The sequence below is a fragment of the Saimiri boliviensis genome, chromosome 17, assembly GCF_048565385.1.
Source record: "Saimiri boliviensis isolate mSaiBol1 chromosome 17, mSaiBol1.pri, whole genome shotgun sequence".
NCBI classification, from domain to species: domain Eukaryota; kingdom Metazoa; phylum Chordata; class Mammalia; order Primates; family Cebidae; genus Saimiri; species Saimiri boliviensis.
The window spans coordinates 15586711-15604919 of NC_133465.1; the positions used below are offsets into that span (position 1 = coordinate 15586711).

The 18209-nt window shown below is 43.4% G+C and overlaps 1 protein-coding gene across 5 annotated transcripts in view; it reads right to left on the minus strand.

The window, feature by feature from the left end:
• Nucleotides 1–1235: 1235 nt before the first annotated feature.
• Nucleotides 1236–18209, minus strand: part of FBXW10B (F-box and WD repeat domain containing 10B) — a 90331-nt gene continuing 73357 nt past the window's right edge. For 4 of the 5 annotated variants that reach the window (XM_074388202.1, XM_010339878.3, XM_039476067.2 and 1 more), the window contains 5 exons: nucleotides 17334–17476; nucleotides 8875–9033; nucleotides 6663–6934; nucleotides 4751–4807; nucleotides 1236–2110 (listed from right to left, as the gene is read on the minus strand). In XM_074388202.1, the coding sequence (XP_074244303.1) occupies nucleotides 1287–2110; nucleotides 4751–4807; nucleotides 6663–6934; nucleotides 8875–9033; nucleotides 17334–17476 (1455 nt within the window). In that variant the 3' untranslated portion in view covers nucleotides 1236–1286. The remainder of the gene's footprint in view (nucleotides 2111–4750; nucleotides 4808–6662; nucleotides 6935–8874; nucleotides 9034–17333; nucleotides 17477–18209) is intronic. The other variant, XM_003929266.4, reaches the window with a different exon arrangement.

Consider the following 18209-nt stretch of genomic DNA (forward strand, 5'->3'; position numbering starts at 1 on the left):
AGAGACAAGACAAAGCCAACAAGCTGTTGATTGGCAGAGGTGTTTGCAGGAGGGAGCCGGGTCCGTGGAGATGTGGGGGTGTGACCCAGTGCCTGGCTCCAGTGGGCACAGATAACCTTGAGAAAGCTGCGAATGTATGTGAACAGATCACAGAGATGTTGGGAATGAAAAAGGGAGTTCTTTTCCTCCCTCTTAGGTATTTTATTTTTTCTTTTCTTCACTCTCCTTCCCATTTGGAAGCAGGGAAGGGAGGAGGTGAAATAGAAGGAGGTGAGGGGGTCTCCCCTCTTACTCCCACTTTGAGAATCTCACTTACCTTTTTTTTTTTTTTTTTTTTTTTGAGACGGAGTTTCGCTCTTGTTACCCAGGCTGGAGTGCAGTGGCGCGATCTCGGCTCACCGCAACCTCCGCCTCCTGGGTTCAGGCAATTCTCCTGCCTCAGCCTCCTGAGTAGCTTAGATTACAGGCACGCGCCACTAGGTCTAGCTAATTTTGTATTTTTAGTGGAAACGAGGTTCCACCATGATGCTCAGGCTGGTCTCAAACTCCTGACCTCAGGTGATCCACCCACCTCGGTCTCCTAAAGTGCTGGGATTACAGGTGTAAGCCACCATGCCTAGCCAAGGCTTGAACTTTCCAGTGGGCCATAGCTTTTGTAGCAGGCTGCACTCTTCTAAATTACCTAGTCCCTGACACCGCAGTCCAAAGGTTTAAGCAGAAACCTCAGTGCACTTGATGTAACTGGTCCTCTTTGTACAGAGGATAAATATGCTAATTCTCTTCCTTAGGAGTTAGCCCTGAGAAGGAAAAGCCCAACGTCATCAAATGCAACCAGGTCAATCCCATTGAGTGCTTCCCCTTTCAAATTCTTCACTCAGTGGGTTTCATCAGGCTTCTATGTAAAAATACCAGAAAACTCCACAATTTGTTACCCTGATATAATCCCATGACTTCATTTGCTGGAAAAACTAATAGCACTAAATTGGTAGTACTGAATAGTATCTAATTTCCAATGATCATCTCTTCATCCCCCATCAATGAAACTGAGTTTTCCTAATGCTCACTAAATTGTTTTCAGTGGGACTAGAGAAGCCTCCCAGCCTCTTTCTGTTTTCTTATTTTGACGATATCAGATATTTGGCTTAGAGGAAGACAATTAAGAGAATTAAGAGTTCCCATGTTAAATACCAAGAAGAAACAGTCAAAAAAAAAAAAAAAAAGGCCAAACAGCATCATCCACCTGGCTTTCTGTTTATTGTAAGACATTGTAATTTCCCAAGGCTGGTTTAGATAAAAACATTTTGTCCAAGTTCAGGGGCCACTGTTTTCCCTTGCTTCATGAAACTATCAATAGGCAGGCCTTTGATTTTTCTGATCCACGCGGCTTTGCGAGCTTTTTCTGGATCAACCACTCCAGTGGACTCCCTGGCCTGATATTCCTTCATCTTGGCTTCCTGGTATTCTTTCTCCTCCTTCACAGTTAACAGCACGAACTCAGTGTTCACTCTAAGGGGATCAAGGGCTGTGTAGATTCGAGGCTGATCTTTCTTAAGAGACAGGGTGGCTGTGCCCATTCGTGGAGCTAGCATGCGGTTTGGTTTAATGACCTGCATACTGGTCAGGGGACCCGTACTGCACACTGCCCTTTCAATTGAACTGGTCACTTGGTCTCCACCCTTTAAGCTGCCAGAGAACCTGGAGCGGATAATCATGGGCTGGGGTATGGTGGACTGGACTCTGGGACTGTGCAAAGAGTTCTTCAAGTTGGGCTGCAGTTTCTGGATTTCAAGGGGAATGCTGGTTTGTTTCACATCTATGGGAGGATTGCTGAATCTCAACCGATTAACTGCATGTTGGATGGATTCTCCTTTGAGATTCAAGACCTTCCTTGGGTATGTAATTGAAGGTCCCCAGGCATCAATGATTTCTGTTTGGGGCCTACAGGGATAGGCAAATTCCCCAGAATTATGGGCTTGCTGCAGGGCGCTGACAGTCAGGAGGAATCGATCAGGTGTCATAGGGATTTTCCAAGACTTTCTCTTTGGGTGATTGATCAATTCCTCTGGAGTTTCCAATTCTCCTTGTTTTTGTCCTTTTTCCACATCATCCGCTTTTTCAAAAAAGGAGAATAAAAACAAATTGGCATTCTGTGAAAAATACTAAGCTGTATGCATTAAGTACTTAGGCATTCTAACTTTGAAGCACATTGAGGTCTTTGTTGCCCAACAGGTATGCCATTGTATAGGCAAGCATCCTCAGTGGTATTAGAAATGAGGATGCCAAGCCAGGTGTGCTGCCTCATGCCTTTAATCTCAGTGCTTTAAGAGGCTGAGGCAGGTGGATCACCTGAGGTCAGGAGTTCAAGACCAGCGTGGCCAAGATGGCAAAACCACATCTCTACCAAAAATACAAAATTTCACCAGGCATGATGGCAGGTACCTGTAATCCCAGCTACTCAGGAGGCTGAGGCAGGAGAATTGCTTGAACCCAGGAAGCAGAGGTTGCGGTATGCCAAGATTCAGCCTCTGAACTCTAGCCTGAGTGGTGGAGCAAGACTCCATCAAAAAAAAAAGAAGATACTAGAAATGATTTAATAAAACAAGGTTTTGCTGTTGTTATTTTGTTTTGTTTTTGACACGGAGTTTTGCTCGTTTCCCAGCCTGGAATGCAATGGTGCAATCTTAGCTCACCGCAATCTCCACCTCCCAAATTCAAGTGACTCTCCTGCCTCAGCTTCCCGAGTAGCTGGGATTACAGGCATGCGCCACTATGCCAGGCTAATTTTGTATTTTTAGTGGAGGTGAGGTTTCTCCATGTTGGTCAGGCTGGTCTCCAAATTCCAACCTCAGGTGATCCACCTGCCTCGGCCTCCCAAAGTGCTGGGATTATAGGTATGAGCCACAGCACCTTGCCTAAAACAAGTTTTTAATAAAATGCTAGTATTGAGTAAAGTGTATATTATCCTCTAGGTGTGCATATTTTGAAGGCAACAGGTGTGATTTCAATGCTCCACATATTTTTGAAAATGTGAAATTGGGAATGACCTTCATGTCCCATCTAGGATTCACACAAAGCAGATCTTATAAATTTATAGTAGCATACCTATATTTTTCAACAATAATTATATCACAAAATTTGAACTTTATCTTATTAATCGAATTTGATTCCAAATAATCTTGAATGTTGCTCAAAATTAAACCTGTCTTCAGCTAACATGTCACCCCGGGGTAATGCAAATAATCACAACATGACTAAAAGGCAGTTCCTAAAGAGGAGTTCCCAAAATGAATGATTAGTAACAGGTCCAAGAGCTACTGACCTGAGTCAGAGACTCCTCCTGCCATGTTGGTTTCGATCAAGAACTCAGAGGTATGAAGACCATTAAGTTAACAAAGATATCTTCACAGGCGAGCAAATCTATTATGCCTTTCTCATTTGAGCATTTCAATCCCTACAATACCTCACAGAAACACCAAAAGCATTGTCCTCATTTTAAAAAAGGAATAACTGAGTCATGAAAAGTAGAAGTTGTTTGCCTAGTCTAACCTAACAAATAAAATCCGTACCCCAGGCTATACCAGAAGATAAAATATAACAGTGTGTGAAGCATGTAATTTCCCTTGGCCAAAGAGATTTTATCCCAAGATGTTTGTGCATGGACACACTAGGAGGGAATGAAACATCACATTTTCCCCGATCTTTACTTTCTTATTTATTTATTTATTTATTTATTGAGGTGGAGTTTTGCTCGTTACCCAGGCTGGAGTGCAATGGTGCGATCTCGGCTCACCGCAACCTCCGCCTCCTGGGTTCAGGCAATTCTCCTGCCTCAGCCTCCTGAGTAGCTGGGATCACAGGCACGCGCCACCATGCCCAGCTAATTTTTTGTATTTTCAGTAGAGACGGGGTTTCACCTTGTTGACCAGGATGGTCTCGATCTCTTGACCTCGTGATCCATCCGCCTCGGCCTCCCAAAGTGCTGGGATTACAGGCTTGAGCCACCGCGCCCAGCCAATCTTTATTTTCTTAATTAAACAATGTTGTATTAGGACATATATAACTGAGTGGCTGAGCACAGTAACTCATGCCTGTAATCCCAGCACTGTGGGAGGCCGAGGTGGGCAGATCACCTGATGTAAGGAGTTCAAGATCAGCCTGGCCAACATGCTGAAACCCCATCTCTACTAAAAATACAAAAATTAGCTGAGCATGGTGATGGGCACCTGTAGTCCCAGCTACTCGGGAGGCTGAGGCAGGAGAATCTCTTGAACTCCGGAGGCGGAGGTTGCTGTGAGCCAAGATTGCGACACTGTACTCCAACCTGGGCAACAGAGCAAGACTCCATCTCAAAAAAAACCCACAAAAATAAAAAAACTGAGTGAAATCAAGATATCCAAATCTTCCCTATTCTCCTTCCAAACTCAAAAAGAGAATTTTTCTCCTTTTATACAAAAAGGGATTGTGATGAGTTCATTGTTTATTAATTTGTCTTTTTTCAAATGATAGAGTATTGTGGATCGTTTTTTGTTTTTTGTTTTTCTGAAGTGCAGTGGCACAATCTTGGCTCACTGCAACCTGGAAAACAATACGAAACTAGAGAGAGACACAGAGAGAGTATGGATCTTGCCACTAATTTAGAATTAAGTATCACTGTTCATCTTATCTCCTGCCATGGATTTTGCCTCCAAATGCTCCTGCCCACCATCCATGCCATTTGTTCCCTTATGAACTGAATAAACTCTCCTCTTACCGTCTCTCCGGGGTAATTTTGACTTTCCTTGACTTTGAGGTACCTCTGTTAACACTGCTAAATTGGGATTGAGAAAGAAAACGTAGTCATTATACACTTCAATTAGGGCATAAAATAATATAATCAGTAATAATGGGGGCTGATCATTGGACTGATTTTTATACAAAATATCACTATCTTGTTTTTTATAGATACATAATTATGGAGTACATGTGATATTTTGATACATGCATGCAATGTGTAATGATTAGATCAAGATAATTAGGATATCCATCATTTTAAACATCTATCATCTCTTTGTGTTAGGAACATTCCAGATCTTCTCCTCTAGCTATTTTGAAAGACACAACACCTTATTGTTAACTGTTGTCACCCTACTGTGCAACCAAACACTGGAACTTATTCCTTCCATCTAACTGTATTTTTCTACCAAAACACCGTATTTGTTTGTTGTCATGTGAAACCAAATAGTTACCTGCAGTCCGTGAAAAGTAAAGGGAGTGTAACGACGTTCTAAATTGACTGCGTGACGGGGAAAAGTGAAGCCCTGGAAACTGAGTCACATAGCACAGCTGCTTTCCTGCTCTGGTGTGTGATCAATGCTCCCTGACCTTTGTGTTGAGGTCTTTTCCATTAAGCAGACTCCCTTGTCTTCACTGAAACTGAGACTATGACGTGGAGACAGACACCCTTGTGATCGTCACCTCTTTACAGCAGAATGTTAAGCAACACATTAGAGTGTAATCAATAGTAACCAATCTAGTCTTACATCTGTATGTTAGGCTTTGTGTGGAAAATTGAATTCTGTTCAGCACCTCTGTTTCTGTCTATGTAAAGGATCTTCCTTTTTCCCCACCCCAGGAGCACTGGTCACAGTAGTGTTTGGTGTCCCTGTGCCCCTGGATGCTGCCCTCAAACTTTGCACTTGGGTAAACTCTTTTAGCTAGATCCCGAATCTTTCGATTATTTTAGGTTGACAAGTCTCAGGTCTAGATCTCATCCTGACTCCCCCTATATAGGGCTGGTAAAAGGAAGGAGTCTTGCCACCCTAACCCACCGATGATTAGTCTTTGGATGTCTTATAAATGGCATTGGCCATGCCTACACCCCCACTGACAGCCACACACACACAAACACACGCACACACCTGCTTTATACGTAAGATTTTCCAGCTACAAACATGATCTCTTGGGTCTAAAAACAATACATTCTGCATGGATCCTTTTTCTGTTTACAGCAACTTTTGTCTCTGTCTTGAAGAAACAGTTTTATTTACTTATTTATTTTTTGAGACAGAGTCTCTGTCACCCAGGCTGGAGTGCTCTCGGCTCACTGCAACCTCCGCCTCCCAGGTTCAACCGATTCTCCTGCCTCAGCCTCCCCAGGAGCTGGGATTACAGGCGTGCGGCACCACGTCCGGCTAATTTTTGTATTTTTTTAGTAGAGATGGGGTTTCACCGTGTTGGTCAGGCTGGTCATGAACTCCTGACCTCGTGATCTGCCCACCTTGGCCTCCCAAAGGGCTGGGATTACAGGCTTGAGCCACTGCGCCCAGCCCAAAACAGTTTTATAACATACGTTTTGAATTTGGGGGATGGGATATTGGTTGCTTGCTTTATGTTTCAGTGACAAGTATTAAGACTAGTCTTATCTCCTGTGCAAAGATTCTTTTAAGTTTGAAAATCTAGCTCTTGCAAATCAGAAAGTTCCCTTTAGGCAGCTGATAAATTGTTTGGCGGATCAGAGAGAATGGCTCCTACGTTCCTGGAGGGTTAGGATTTATATCCTCAGGAACCCACTGGCCAAAACATTCCACAAAGAAACCAGTCCTCCCCTGTTCCCACCACCCCCACCAAACCCCGACCTACGCTGTGGCTTATCGCTCAACTTGCTGGTATTTCAGGTTTTTTACCTGAAGATAACTTGGCCGGCTTCAGGAGTACTCGGCACTTGGGAGGTTTCTTTGGCAGGAGCTCCTGGATCACAGTTTGTTTACTGGATACAGACTCTCTCGGGCTGTGAATCTGAGTATTCGACTTAGAGAGAATTTCCATGAGGATATTTTCTTCTTTTTCCTCCTCTTTCTCCTTATTCTTCTTTGGTTTAATTTTTTCCATGGCATACTGCCACTTTACGTGCTCAAACTGGAACATGAGAACGTTGCTCTCTGTGTTGACCACCATCCTGGAACCAAAACGGGGTTGCCCATAAATGGAGCGTGGAGGCCACTGAACGATGCACTGCAGTTACTGTCCCACCTGATCTTCAGACCAAGGGAACAGTGTCCAGGCAACAACCCAACAGACTAGTGGTGTAGGGGGCTGGAGGGTGGAGAGTGCTGAAAGGTATCAGGCCATGTAGCAGGATTCGTTAGCTTTGTCACTTTTCTTTAAAAAGTAAACATGACTGGGGCACGTGTGTTCTGATTATTTCACTTCTCAAGTTAAAATGCCTTTTTAAAAAAATTTATTTTGAGACAGAGTCTCATTCTGTCACCCAGGCTGGAGTGCAGTGGCATTATCTCGGCTCACTGCAGCCTCCACCTCCCGGGTTCAAGTGATTCTCATGGCTCAGCCTTCTGAGTAGCAGGGACTACAGACGCGTGCCACCATGCCCGGCTCATTTGGGGTTTTTAGTAGAGACAGTGTTTCCCCATATGGCCCAGGCTGGTCTTGAAATCCAGAACTCAACGACCCACCTGCCTCGACCTCTCAAAGTGCTCAGATTATGAGCCACCATGCCCGACCTCAAGTTAAAATGCTTTTAAATGAATTTCTGTTCCTGGAGTGAGTGCCTCTGTGCACAGATGTCTTGAAATTCACTGGATTGTTTTGCTGTTTAATTTTGCACAGTTTCCAAACCCAATATTACTATTGCTGCTGGGAATGAGGGAAGCTCTCTAGTGGGGAGACCTCGTCTCCTTCTCAGATCCTCCGCACAGACACCACACACCCCATGCTGTCATTCCAGAATCTCTGCACATACTCTAGATGTAGACAGAGCATCTGTACTTGACAGAGCGAGCTGATTTCTAACTTCTCTAATCCCCACTTTTATGCTCCATAGACAAAGAGCTCCAGAACTTGCCCTCCCTATCTTCTTCCTGTCCCCCTCAGCACTGCCTCCCCGACCCCGCAGTTTCACAAGCAAGTGGATTTCCCCTGTCTGTGCTCTTCCAATAACTATAAGCAAGAAATGGAAATACACTGCGCAGGCTCCTTTCTGCTCCAAAAGGCTGCAACATTAAGACCTTACCAATGACACTGTTTTGGCTGGAACTGCCGGAATGGAATGGGGGGAGTCATTGCAATAAGAAATCTCTTTTAGACTTATTTTTACTCAAGCCAAACGGAAATCACCTTTCTTTGGATGCTGTGAATAAAATATGGTCTGAGCTTTTTTTTTTTTTTTTTTTTTTTTAGCAGCCTGACTGAAAAGTGTTCATTAATTGAGCCTTATTACCAGGCTGCCCTCTTTAAGATGGTAAATAGTACTAATGAAGTTTCACTAAAAGGAAGGCAAAATGGTTCAGGGAGATTAAGTGATGCCTGAAGTGAGCTTGAAGTAGAATTCATAGGTTAGCTCTATTTGGTTATTTTCATATGATAGCACCTGAATCCATGCATATAAAAAGCTCAGTACTGTATACAATGCAGACAGTCAAGGTCCTAGTTTTGTAAGCTCGCCAGCTCAGCTCTCCTTTACTGTACCCCCTGCTGCTGCCACCTCCCACCCTCTTATTTGTCCTTTGCATTAGAAGTGAGGCATCAGAGATAGCTGATAGAACTCTCAGGCAGCCAAAGGCATGATCACAAAGCAAGCAGGGGCTGCACGTTGATAGAACTGTGGTCCTTACAGAAGCGTTACGGTGCACCCACTGCAATTCCCACAAACACCCAGGATAAGTTAAGAGTCAAAATGAACCATGATTGCTTCCTGATTACTAAGTTTTGTGCAAAGCCCTATCAGTCCCCACCACAAGACTATCGCTCCGCCCAGCCAAAATTGTAGAGAGGCACTGCCCACGCTCTCCTGCTGACAGCAGATCCAGGGCTGGTATCCCAGGGGAGGAAAAAAATCAGACAGAATCACTCACAGTTCTGACCTCCACACCTACCACCCACCTGTTGCCCCGAATAAAGAAGGACAGCACAGGATCGCCTCTGCCATTGGCTTTTATCACCTTCATACAGTTCCCGTTGAGGAAATTGTAAATTCGGATCTTGCCATCTGCACAGGCGCTGATGACCCGGAGGAAGAGAAGGGACACGTGGAGCACCTCCCTGGAAGGGAACAGAGCAGCAGGCAGTACCCATCCTCTCATAAAGTGCCTGGGTTTGTTTGGAGTTTGGGGTGTTTTGTGTGTGATTGGGGGCAGTGGCCGTAACTGGCTTCGAAATGGTGTTTACCGTCATTTCGTAATTGTGGAAGTAAATCACCAACCACTCTCAAGACATACCTCTTCCCATTCTGGAGCTACTTTCCCTGCAATTAGGTCACAGGGCCACACATGACAGAACAAAGGGGCTAATGTCACAATCTTTTTTTTTGATCTGACATATAGATGATCATCTTTGCCTCTTTCAATTTGATTCCTGGCTTTTAGTTATACATAGTCATGCTGAGAATTATTTGATGTTTTGATTCCTTTTAAAATAATATTATCATATTAAAAAGAAAACAGTAAGGAAAATGATTATCTTTATATAAAGCAAATACTTTTTATTTGAGCAGTTTCTTTTTTGTCTTAAATTGGTGGCTTTTATTCTTTCAGTGAAGTATCCTTAAGGAAAATTATATCCAGGGATGAGATTTAGGAGTGTTCTTTTTTCAGACGGAGTCTCGCACTGTCACTAGGCTGGAGTGCAGTGGTGCGATCTCAGCTCACTGCAACCTCCACTTCTGGGTTCAAGAGATTCCCCTGCCTCAGCCACCCAAGTAGCTGTCACTACAGGCGCACCACCACACCTGTCTAATTTTTTGTATTTTTATTAGAGACGGGGTTTCACCATGTTGACCAGGATGGTCTTGATCTCCTGACCTCATGATCCACCTGCCTTGGCCTCCCAAAGTGCTGAGATTACAGGCGTGAGCCACCGCGCCCAGCCTCAGGAGTGACCCTTTTTGATGGCCAGTAGGAAAAGGGAGGAGGGACCAGAAGAAGATCTAGACAGATTCCTCCAACAAAATACTTTCTAGAAACTTTCTGGGTTCAGATTAGATCCCAGATATGTGAAGCACTCAATTCTAAGAAGTAAAAGTACCCCATTCCTGTTAATGACACAGAAAAGATGAATTTGATACCACCAATTTGTTAGATTGTATACGCAAAGCAAGTCTATAAATCCCCGCCAGCTCTACCCATCCAAGTCCATTCATGGCGTAGTTCGTGTGCTTCCTTCTTCAAACAGCCATTTCTTATCTTAAATTCTTCCCACGTCTCCCTCCATCACACATGTGTGCAAACTGCAAGTATACTTTCAGATTCTCTTGGGCACAACTCATCACTGCATGCTCATCACCTACCACAGCACTCAGCCCATCATAGGTCCTTAATTTATATTTCTTGAAAAAGTGAATATCTGCTCGTGTTTTCAGAGTGTGGTCATTGCTACAATGCGTTAAAAGAATGACATCCACCCTATGCCATTTGGCCTCAGACTTGGTCAGATCCCAGGATCAGATGAAGACTTTTCAAGGCCCCAACCATTAACCAAACAGATACAGCAAAGACCTCAAAAGGCAGGAGCATGATCATCATACCCAAAGAGCAGCAAAGAGGCAAATATGACTTGAACCCCTCATTACGTGATAGGTAAAGATAGAGAGAGAGAGAGAAAACTAATCTATAAAATAAGTATTAACAAGTCTAACAAGGCCAAATCCCAGCACTTTGGGAGACTAAGATGGGAGGATTGTTTGAGGCTAAGAGTTCGAGCCCTTGGCTCTAAGAAACATTTAAAAATTAGCCAGGCATGGTGGTGTACTTCACGAGCAGCTTCGCAAGTCCCAGCTACTTGTGAAGCTGAGGTGATAGGCTAACCTGAGTGTAAGAGTTTGAAATTATGAGGTTATAGTGAGTCATGACTGCATCACTGCACTCCAGCCTGGGCAAGAGGGTGAGACCCTGTCTCGAAAGAAAGAAAGAAAAGAGAGAGAGAGAGAGAGAGAGAGAGAGAGAGAGAGAGAGAGAGAGAGAAGAAAGAAAGAAAAAGAAAGAAAGAAAGAAAGAAAGAAAGAAAGAAAGAAAGAAAGAAAGAAAGAAAGAAAAAGTCCAACAAATTTTGAGATTTTTTCAAGGTGGAAATAGAACTGTTTTGGTGTCCTAAGCACATCAGTGTGCCAATCATGTAACCCAGCGCGGGGAGAAATGCCATGTGATAGAAAATTTGGCCTCTTCATGTATCTCTTTTGATCTTGCTGAGCTGAGCCAGTACTTCTCTTCCCAGAGATCCCCATGATAGTTGGTAGTTCAGTCTACATCGTTGTAGCCTAGTAATTTAAACACAACTGGGATCAGAAAACCTGGGATCAAAACCTGACTCTATCACTTACGGGCTGTATAACCTTCGGGAAGTAATTTAATATCTCAGTCTTCAGTTTTCTTTTCTATGAGGTAGAGATAGTCATTTCTGCCTCAGAGGATTGCTGTTAGCACTAAATTAATTAAGGCATTTAAAAAACTTAGCTCAATCCCTGACACAATAGTGGTTACTGTGATCTTACAGTAGCCCAGTCTCCTTTCAGGTTTTATCTCTGCCCTACAAATAAATTGTCTCCTTTCTTTGCTCCTTCTTCATCAAAGTCACTGTAGACTGATGTGGATGAAAATGGTGGTATAAGAAATTCCAAAATTCTGCCCTTCCATAAAAGCAAAGAGAACCTAGCAAAAACTTCCAAAATCAATTTATCCAGAACTCTGGAAAATAATCAAAGGTTTGCAGCAACCCAGGGAGAACTTAGACAAGGAAAATGGCATAGTGTCAATAAGAATAATGAGACGTCAAGGTCAGGAGTTCAAGACCAGCCTGACCAACATGGTGAAACATTGTCTCTACTAAAAATACACGCACCTGTTATCCCAGCTACTCAGGAGGCTGAGGCAGGAGAATCACGTGAACCCGGGAGGTGGAAGTTACAGTGAGCCGAGATTGTGCCACTTCCCACCTCCCAGCCCAGTGGTAGCCATGAAAGTAACAGCCTCCATTTCTGGTAGTGGAGGGAACAGAATGGACCTCATTCTGACAACTACACCAGCTGAAGAAAGAAAAAGCTCACTAGAGGGGGCTCAACAGCATATATAAGCAAGCAGAAGAAGCAAAGGACTTGACATAAGGTCAATTGAAGTTACGCAGTGTGTGGAACAGAAAGAAAATAAAGAAGAAAGGAAATCAATAGAGCCCCAGAAATCTATATGGCATCATCAAACAAATCAATATATGCATAATAGGAAATCCAGGAGGAAAGTAGAGAAAGGGGCAGAAAGAATATTTGAACAAACGATTGCTGAAAACTTCCCAAATATGATGAAAAACATTAACTTACAAGTCCAAGAAGCTCAACAAACTCTAACTGGGATAAACTATAAGAGCTCCACACTTAGAGGTATCATCATCAAATGTTCAAAAACCGAGGGTGAAAAGAATAATGAGAACAGCATGAGAAAAGCAGGTAGGTCCTCATGTAAAAAGGATCCTCGAGTAAGATTAATTGATGATTTCTCTTTAGAAGAGTGTCTTAGTCTATTGTGTGCTGTTATAACAAAATACCATACAATGGGTAATTAATAATCAACAGAAGCTTATTGACTCACGGGTTTAGAGGCTGGGAAGTCCAAAACCAAAGGGCTGGCATCTTGTGCGAAACTTCTTGCTGTGCCATTCCGTGGCAGAAAGGCAAAAAGAGGGCAAGAGAGAGAGCAAGAGAGAACTGAAATCATCCTTTTATAAGGAACCCATTCCCACAGTAATGGACCTATTCCAACTAGAGCCTTAGTTAGTCCATTCCTGAAAGAAGACCCCTCATGACCTAAATACCTCCCATGAGGCTCCACCTCCGAACACTGTTGCATTAGGGATTATGTTTCTAACACATACTTCTTGGGGACACATTCAAATTACAGAAAAGAAAAATGACAAGAAAATTAAAATGACACACTAAAAATATACAATTAATGCAAAAGCAGGCAGCAATGGAAGAATTCAGGAAATAGAAGTACACAAGACTATAAAAAACAAATAGCATAATGACAGAAGTAAGTCTTTTTTTTTTCCTTTAGAGTCAGGGTCTCACTCCATCACCCAGGCTGGAGTGCAGTAGTGAGATCAAAGCTTACCACAGCCTCGAATTCCTAGGTTCAAGTGATCTTCCTACCTCAGCCTCCTCCTGAGAGGGTGGGACTGAAAAGGACAACTAGTTAGAAGATCCACAAGGAAACAGAAGACATGAACAATATCAAAAACTAGAGCTAACATACCTATACAGAACACTCCACCAAACAACAGCAGAGTGCACCTTTATCTCAAGGGCACATGGAACATTCTCCAGGATAGACCATATGTTAGGCTACAAAACAAATCTTCATATATTTTGAGAGACTGAAATCGTACAAAGTATGCTCTCCAACTACCATGAAATTAAATTAGAAATGAATAATGAAGGGCATTTAGAAAATTCATAATTATGGGGAAATTAAACAACCTTCTCTTAAATAACCACTGAGTCAAAGAATCAATCAGAAAGGAAACAAGAAAATAATTCGAGGTGAATGAAAATGAAAACACAACTTATCGAAACTTATGGAATGAAGCTAAGAGTTCTCAGAGGGAAATTTAGAGTGGTAGATGGCAATCTTTCTCCAATCAATAACCTTTCACCTTAGGAAACTAGAAAAGATCAAACAAAACTCAGATCAAAAGGCAGAAAAGAAATCATAAAGATTTTAGCAGAAATCAAAAATAGACAATTTAAAAATACAGAAAATCAAATTAAACCAGAAGTTGTTTTCTTTTCATTTATTTATTTATTTATTTATTTTGAGACAGAGTTCTGCTCTTGTCACCTGGGCTGGAGTGCAATGGCGCGATCTCAGCTCACTGCAACCTCCACCTTCCAGGTTCAAACTGTTCTCTGGCCTCAGCCTCCCGAGTAGCTAGGATCAAAGGCGTCCAAACCAAGCCCAGATAATTTTTGCATTTTTGGTAGAGATGCGGTTTTGCCATGTTGGCCAGCCTGGTCTCAAATTCCTGACCTCAGGTGATCCACCCGCCTTGGCCTCCCAAAGTGCTGGAATTACAGGCATAAGCCACCATGCCTGGCTGGTTCTCTTTTTAAAAAGTCAACAAACTGTTAGCTAGATAATTGACAAATCTTTGACCAAGAAACTAAGAAAGAAGACTCAAATTACCAATACAAAGAATGAAGCAGGGGACATTTCTACTAACTGATGGAAATGTCCTGTAACTAGATAGTGGCAATGGTTGCACATTATGAATATATTTTAAAAATTGAATTGTACACTAAAGTGGTGAATTTTATGTCATGTGAATCATATCCTAATTAAAAATTGCAAAGAAAACCAAATTACAATGTAAGCTATGGAAAATACATTAAGGAATAAAGTGTTTTGTTTTGATGAAGCAAGGTCTCACTTTGTCACCCAGTGCAGTGGCACAATCCCAGCTTGCTGTAGCCTCAACCTCCCCAGTCTCAGGTTGAGCTTCCCACTTCAGCCTCCAGAGTAGCTGGGACTACAGATATGTGCCACCATGCCAGACTAATTCTTGTAGAGACAGGGTTTTGCCATGTGGGTCAGGCTTAAATTTAAAAAAAAAAAAAAAAAAAAAAAAAAGACACTTTACATGCCAGGAGTGGTGGCTCATGCCTGTAATCCCAGAACTTTGAGAGGCCAAGACAGGGGATAACTTGAGGTCAGGAGTTCGAGACCAGCCCGGCCAACATGGTGAAAACCCATCTCTACTAAAAATACAAAAATTAGCCAGGTGTGGTAGCACACGCCTGTAGTCCCATCTACTCAGGAGGCTGAGGCAGGAGACTTGCTGGAACTCAAGAGTCACAGGTTTACAGTGAGCCAAGATCATGTCACTGCCCTCCTGCCTGGGCAACAGAGCAAGACTGTTTCAAGAAAAATAAAATAAAATAAAAGACACTACATAGTACGGAAGCTTTTCCAAAGATCATCAGTCAGCCCTACTTTGCACCCTCAGACTTCCTCCCTCCTATCCATTCTGTCCCATGCTATATGCAAAAATCTTAATTGCAGTTGAAAAAATATTAGACCAGGATTGGAAAGGAGACCACTTTCTCCAGCCCCTCTTCCATCAAAGGACAGACAGCAACTATATCTGCTTTCTCACCTATGTCACATTCACAATAGGAGTTATCAGTCCAATCCTTAGAACTTTCCAGAAAGGCAAGCTGTCAAATTATTCCTTGTTACCAATCAGTTAGATACATTTATTGAGCACAGCGCTCCTACAGACAAGTAAGACAAGTGGGGAGAAGACCTACAAATCAGAGTACTGACCATGTCTTCCAGATGTCTATGGTTTTTCTGTGCCTGTGTAGGGTAGCGAGAGCTAAGATGAATGTTATGTTAGGGACTGTCATTCAATAGCAGTGAGAGTTACCTGAGAAGGTCTCATAGCAGAGGCGGAGGGAGAGGCTAATGACATGATTGAACAGTGACCAAATTGCTGGGCTTGCTAGGAACAAATTATTTTGTGCTAACTAACTAATCCTACTAAATCCTGCTTAGAAGGTTTTAAAACACGGAGTTGACATTATCAGGTGATTTCATAAAGTTTGACTTCCTCCCTGAGATCAAGGCTTGAAATCCAGAAGGTTTACTAAGCTGGTTGGATGGAGTTAAAATCTTGTGGTGGGGACTAAGAGGGCTTTTCACAAAACTTAGCAATCAGGAAGCAACCATGGTTCATTCTGACTCTTATATCTAAGGGTAAGCTAAGTCACTGAACACAGGGCCTTCCTGGCACCTACCTATCAATAATGCAGTCATATACCGTAGACCGAGACCACACAGATACACCCACACGCCTTTACACATCCCACAAAACTAATGTGCCCGCCTCAAAGTTTCCTATAAGGATATAAGAAAATCTAGGACTATACTAAAAATAATGAGCTGGGCACAGTGGCTCACGCCTGTAATCCCAGCACTTTGGGAGGCAGAAGCGGGCAGATTGCTTTGAGCTCAGGAGTTCGAGACCATCCCGGACAACATGGCAAAACCCCACCTCTACTAAAAATACAAGAATTAGCTGGGCATGATGGTGTGTGCCTGTAATTCCAGCTACTCAGGAGGCTCTGGCATGAGAATCACTTAAACTTGGGAGGCAGAGGTTGCTGTGATCCAAGATTGACCACGGCACTTCCAGCCTGGGTGACAGAGCAAGACTTCATCTCAAAAAAAGAAAAAAAAAGATCAATTTACTAAAAATAAGTTTTCCCTGAAAGATCCCCTAGAAAGCCCAGTTATTCGTTTAATCAATTAAGGTAGCATTTAGTTTCCTGGAAATTTTTATAATGCATTCAGCAGAAGAAGCTGTATTCATGTAGTATAAGAGTAGCATAGCAGCATATAAAACCCGTGACCATGGCGGAATCACTCATTGACCACAATACTCTTTCCAAACAAGCCTGGACGAGGTCTCAGAATGCTTATCAACTGGCTCCAAGCAGCCACACCACTAAATTTGAGTTGGCATGTAAATGAAAATCCATGTGCTATCCCAAGACAGGACCTAGCCCGCAGACTTGTAGTTATAAGCTCCTCTTTTTAAGCTCTCAGCTCTTTTTTTTTTTTGAGACAGAGTTTCGCTCTTGTTACCCAGGCTGGAGTGCAATGGCACGATCTCGGCTCACCGCAACCTCCACCTCCTGGGTTCAGGCAATTCTCCTGCCTCAGCCTCCCGAGTAGCTGGGATTACAGACACGCGCCACCATGCCCAGCTAATTTTTTGTATTTTTAGTAGAGACGGGGTTTCACCATGTTGACCAGGATGGTCTCGATCTCTTGACCTCGTGATCCACTCGCCTCAGCCTCCCAAAGTGCTGGGATTACAGGCTTGAGCCACCGCGCCCGGCCAGCTCTCAGCTCGTTTTAAGTCTTTGGATCATTTTTAAGCTTTTGTGAGCACAAGCATCCTGAGATACAGACCAATTCCTAGAATTTTAGGTTTACTCAAATTGGCATTATTTGGGATGATTCTGCCAGTATTCATATGTCTGATAGGTATCTGGTATGAATTCATCATGAATTTATCATGTCGTAAGTATACAGTTTCATTAACTTCTCAAAACCCCCAGCTCCCGTAGTTACTGCTCGAGAGAAATGAGATAGCATGGAAGAGGTTAATAGCCAGACAGAGAAGATGGTGGGGGAAAATGGGTCCCAAGTGGAAGAGGGGGGAAGCAGAGGGGGTGAGGTACAGGGAACACGGCGTCCACAGTGGGCAGAAGGTCTGCCAATAATTGCAATTTAGGCTGTGACAGGGAAGGGAAGGACAGCAGGTTTATTGCTCCGGGCTTCACAGGCACCTACCTGGGATGCTTGAAGGCCATCAGGCAGCGCTCATACTTCCCCACCATGCTCCAGGCCATGACCAGGCCGTCAGCACTTCCCGAGAGGAGATGCCACTGGTCGAAGAACAGGCACTTCACAGCTCCCTCATGGCCACTGAGAGTCTGCAAGAAAAGACGCCACTGTCTTCAACTCAGACTGTGACTCCTCCAAGAACCAAAGCTGAGGCTTCTTCAGACAAATCCCAAAGCCACACCCCACCAGCCCGTGACTGCCATTCACCCAGTAGGTACCTGAGCTAATCTTGCTTTTGCTCTAAGAAGGCCAGTGGAGTCCATTCCAAGCCTTCCTCTCTTTAGAGCTTTGTCTCTCTCTGGTTAAGGAGGAATAGGATGAGGGAGGGGCCTTGCTCCTGAGTTTGGGGCAGACACTACCTTCTTGGAGCACCGGAGAGGGTCAGAAATCACTGTCCTTTGCTGTCAGAAGGATGAAGGTAAGGTGTGCCATCCCAGCTCCTTGCCAGAACCCAGAGTGCACATGAGCCATCTCTGTGCCGGCAATTGCTAGATTGGCCCTAGTGACAAGATTGGTGGGAAAATTCCACAGGCCAAGCCAGCCACTTTTCACTGTGATCCTGTGTTCCTGGTACAAAACATGTATCAACACCACCCGCTAAGGCCAGAGGTTCAGATCCGGCAAGAATATGTTTTGTGACCATCCAGTCACTTTCAAGACCATCAATGTTCTCTCTTCATTAGAGAGCAAGAAGAATACACATTCTCTGTTCATCCCGCAGTGTTTTCTTCTTAGGGAAAAAAAAAAAAATGTTTTGTTCATCCCCTCACCCCACGCCAGAATCAAAGTGCAACACTCCTGAGGAGAAAAAAGCACTTCACC